The following is a 4,572-nucleotide window of genomic DNA, read 5'->3' as shown; positions in this document are numbered from 1 at the left end:
GGAAACAGGCCTCAGGGGCCACAGGCACCCTGGAAACAGGCCTCAGGGGCAACAGGCACCCCAGAAACAGCCTCAGGGCCCACAGGTACCATGGAAACAGGCCTCAGGGGCCACAGGCACCCCGGAAACAGGCCTCAGGGGTCACAGGCACCATGGAAACAGGCCTCAGGGGCAACAGGCACCATGGAAACAGGCCTCAGGGGCCACAGGCTGAACCACAGCTGCGGAGGCCACAGGCACCCCGGAAACAGCCCTCAGGGGCCACAGCCACCCTGAAAACAGGCTCCAGATGCTACAGGCTGAACCACAGCCATGGGGGTCACAGTCACCCCAAAAACAGGTTCCAGGGGCCACAAATACCCCCAAAAATATGGCCCCAGGGGCTACAGCCTGAACCATGGCCCAGGGGGCTACATCCACCCCAAAACCACGGCCCCAGGGACCGGGGATGGAGCCCTTGGAGCTGCCTCGTCTCATCCCCCCCACGTGCCCCCAGACCCTGCAGGGCAGCATCTCTCCCTGCCCTAGGAAAGCCCTCTCCAAGAGCTGCCATTATTTTCCAGGAGGGTATTTCAACACATTTCAATTTACCTAAAACTCTGAGCAGCATGAACTGTATGCCAACAGCAAATGATTTGTCTTCAGGCTGGATGCTCCTGAAAAACAAAATGGAACAAAATGCTCTCCGGCAATCCCTCCAGGATGGATGCTTCCCTCCCTGGCACAGCACCTCGTCCTTCAACCCAGCCTCCGAGGATCCCAGGGAGTTCCCATTCACATCACCAAAGCTGATGAGGGTTCATTCATTAGGGCTGAACACTGCCCATGGCCTTTTCTTGGCCTGAAAATCCTGCCAGGACCAGGAAGAGCTTGGAACTATCATTTACAGACTGAGACAGAGATTCCCCCATGGCTTTCCCCTCTGCCTCAGCTTTACCCATGCTGGGCTCCAACCCCACCAGCCTGGGCTCCCGTCTTGGCTGGCTCCATCCTGCTGCCACTTGCAACCTAGGGCTGGTTTAACTCCCATCCAAGGCTGGTTTAACCCCCATCCAGGGCTGGTTTAACCCCCAGTCCCGCAGCTGGCGAAATCCATCCCCTTGTCGCACAGACCCACTCTGGATGCCCTCTGTGGGTGCCCAGAAGGTGCCCAAGCCGTGCCCACCTGAGGATGAGCATGAAGGAGGGCGTGTGGGAGGTGCTGGCCAGGATGCCAGCCAGGCAGGAGAGCACCACGAAGGGCACGAAGAGGTGGGAGCAGCCGGTGCCGCAGGGGCCCGGCCTGGCAGCGCCCGGCGCTCCCGCCGCCCCAACGCAGCTGCAGCCCGTGTAGTTCTGCAAAGAGGAGACAGAGCACATCCACAGGCTGCCTCCAGAGGTGGAAGGGAACGCTGCCAGCTGACAGAGCCAAGGAGAGCAGGTAAGATTTGTCTGGGAACAATTAGCAGGAATTAGCACTCACTACTTTGGGGAGAGCTCAGAGACACGTGCAGGGCTCCAGCAGAGCTGGAGAGGGACTGGGGATGAGGGACAGGACACAGGGAATGGCTTTGCAGAGGGCAGGGATGGATGGGATATTGGGAGGGAATTCCTGGCTGTGCCACCTGTGCCAGGTATTGTCCTGCTGCCAGGTCTTTCACCCTGGGCAGAGCTGCAGCCACAGCTCAGGGAGTGTTAAATCAAACATGTGTAACCTCACCTTTGAGAGAGGCTCATAAATAACTAGCACAGCCTTATAGCAAAGGAAAGATGCCTTGGAGTGGTGGATGAGGAATTTTTCCTTTTCTCTAATTTAGTCACAATTCTCTCTTTTTTATCTGTTTGAAACAAGAAACCTCTGAGTTGGTTTTTTGTTTGTTTTGTTTTGTTTTAAAGAGATGTTTAAGTAAAATGAGCATGATCTTTTGGTTGTCAGGGGGTGGCAGTTTGCATAAGAGTGATCCCAGAGGCAGGGGCAGCTCGGGGTCTCCCAAAACCTTGTTCCCTCATCCAAGCCTACATGGTGCCCTCTGGGAGGGCTGCAGCAAAGCTGGGCACACAACTGCAGGGTTTTCTGCAGCCTGGCAGGGTTCCTGGAAACCCTGGGACAGGGAAGGCAGCAGGCAATGAGTGCCATGAGTGAATTCAGCCACAGGTCCCTGTACTGCTGAAAATGGTAAGAAAAGTGTAGAATTTCTAAGAAAGCAAGGGCTTTCTTCTCTTCCAAGGGCTGGGAGAGGAGGCATGTCTGAGGAGGAGAAAAGCAGTTGGAAAGGATCTGCTGTACAAAAGGCAGGCGTGGGGGTGCAGGAAAGCACATTTGGGACCGAGCTCTGGCAGAAAGCACAACCGTTATCAAAATGAAGCGCCGCTAATTCACAAAACGCTGCCGCAAACCGCCCAGACAGCTCCCTGCTGCCATCACACCCTGTGCCAAGAGTGCAGGAAAGCCACTCGACCTGCAGGTCAGGATTTGAGTGGCAGAGGCTTCCTCAGGTGGGTCTGCTGAGCTGCACTGCCAGCAGAACCAGGAGAGCAGCAGAATAGCCCACAGTAAAGGAAAAAAGGAGCAAAGCCCTGCACGGTGACCCCGCACCCCACTCCCCTGTCCCACAGACACTCAGGGCAGCCCCGTGGCCAGCAGGACCAGCTGTGGCCAGCTGTGACTCACCAGGATGGAGCCGTCGGGGCGCAGGGCCAGGCTGCTGCAGCCAGCAGAGCAGGGGGACGTGTACTCCACGCCGTCGGAGCCGCAGACGGGGTTGAAGCCGCGCTCGGGGCAGCGGCACCGCGCGTTGCACGCCATGGCGTGGTGGCCAAAGCCAGAGCTGGGGCCAGGAAAGGGTTAATGCGGGCACAGGGCATCACCCACGTGCATCTCACAGAGAAAACCCACTGCGTGTGCGCTGGCATCAGCAAAACCCACCTGATTGCACAAGGAACCCTTCCCCAAGGGAATCCCAGCATCACCCCAACCTCTGCTCTGCCTGGCAAAGCATCCTGACCCCAGCTGGGCACCAGAGCCACCCACTGCCCTCATTCTTGGTCCCAAACCTGGCCTTTGGGGTTCTTACAACACCACACTGGGGGAGGGAGAGAGGGAGGTTCCCCCTGAGGTCAGGGACCACAGGACACTGAACAGGGACTTTAGAGACCTGGATCCAGACTCCAGGGCACACGAGGGGCTCCTGCCCACATTTAGCTGCCACAGCTTAGATGGTGTGATCCCAGGGCTGGCCCCCGCCTGAATTATTCATCCACCAAGCTTTCCAAGATGAAAACTTGTGGTGTTTGTGCCAAAAACGTGTTTACTCTGAGTTCCACGCTTGCTCCTCAGTAGGAAATCTCACTGGTGGAACTCTTACAACCCTGCTCCTAAAAAGCTCGTGTTGAAAAGGTTTTAACCCTCAGGAGATAAAGCTGAAATGACTCCACCATGTGTGGGATAAGACAGGAAGGCGAGCAGTACATTTTCTGCCCTAAACCTGAGGACACAGCACACTCAGATTTTAGTTTACCTCCACTAGCTGCTTCCTCTGAGGGGATAAACCCATTTCTGGGCATTCTGCTTGGCTCCCACCCCCAGGAATGTGCCTGTGGCTGGGGTGTGCCCAGCCCAGGAGCTGAGGTACCTGTCCCAGTGGGTGACACCGGCCACCTTCTGCGTGGGGCAGCCCAGGAAGAGCAGGGGGAAGGCGGTGAGCAGGCAGAGCAGCATGCCCAGCACACACAGGGCACTGCACTGCCTCAGCGACATCTGGAACCGCTTCAGGATGGCACCGCCCACCACGATCCCCACCATGGCCCCGGGGATGTTCACAGCACCTGGGGAAAGGCAGGCATGCAATCAGGGGACCTTCAGCATCGTCCCTTCTCACAGCAAAGGCCCAGAGGATTTGCTGTTGGGCTGCTATTTTTCAGCACAGGTGGTTCAGAAGGGACCAAGGTTTTTGTAGGGATTGGTGGAGTAATGCTGTGAAAAAGCTGCTTTTCAAAAGGATCCCACAGCAAACTGGCTGTCTCATGGATCCATGGGTGGAAGATGTCAGGAGCAGTGGAAAGCTGTGTCTCACCCAGCAAAATGTGATTTTTTAGTGTGGAGAGGGAGAAACACCAAGTCAGCCTGGGGAAGGTGTTTAATTTCTGTGCAGAGTAGGATTGTGCCAATTTCTGTGGTCACCCTTGTAAAACCCCACTGACATATAACCCCATTTACATAAAACCCCCCATTTTTGGGGGGAGACCACAGTTCAGCTGGAGACATGCAAAGTGTTTAATTCAGCTAAGAATGCACAGGGAGGTTGCTTTCAGCCCCTCAATGCCCACGCAAGGAAGGAATTTCCAGCTACAGAAAGCTTTTTGATCCAGAAGGAGAAGGCCAAGCAAGACTCAGTGGTGGGAACAAAGGCCAGATAAATTCATCCATGGAGCACGGTGCTGACTTGAATGCAGAGGGTAAATCAAGGCTGGGAACAGCTCAGCTGGGCACCTCAGGGCAGGACAGCACTGCTTCAGCATTTAACCTTCCTGCTGCATTCAGCCCTGGCTCTGCCAGCCTGCTCTGCTCATTTTATTCTGATTTATCTGTCCCAG

The 4,572-nt window shown here is 55.9% G+C and overlaps 1 protein-coding gene across 1 annotated transcript in view; it reads right to left on the bottom strand.

Moving 5' to 3' along the window:
• Window positions 1-4,572, bottom strand: part of SLCO2B1 (solute carrier organic anion transporter family member 2B1) — a 29,570-nt gene that overhangs the window by 1,065 nt on the left and 23,933 nt on the right. Inside the window, exons 10-13 of the mRNA XM_005430425.2 lie at window positions 3,612-3,804; window positions 2,651-2,807; window positions 1,166-1,335; window positions 592-656 (exon numbers count right to left, since the gene is read on the bottom strand). Of these exons, the coding sequence (XP_005430482.1) occupies window positions 592-656; window positions 1,166-1,335; window positions 2,651-2,807; window positions 3,612-3,804 (585 nt within the window). The remainder of the gene's footprint in view (window positions 1-591; window positions 657-1,165; window positions 1,336-2,650; window positions 2,808-3,611; window positions 3,805-4,572) is intronic.

This window comes from Geospiza fortis, unplaced genomic scaffold, assembly GCF_000277835.1.
Source record: "Geospiza fortis unplaced genomic scaffold, GeoFor_1.0 scaffold1532, whole genome shotgun sequence".
Lineage (NCBI taxonomy): Eukaryota > Metazoa > Chordata > Aves > Passeriformes > Thraupidae > Geospiza > Geospiza fortis.
Note: the sequence above shows the minus strand (reverse complement) of the source record. Positions and strands in the feature narration are given on the sequence as shown.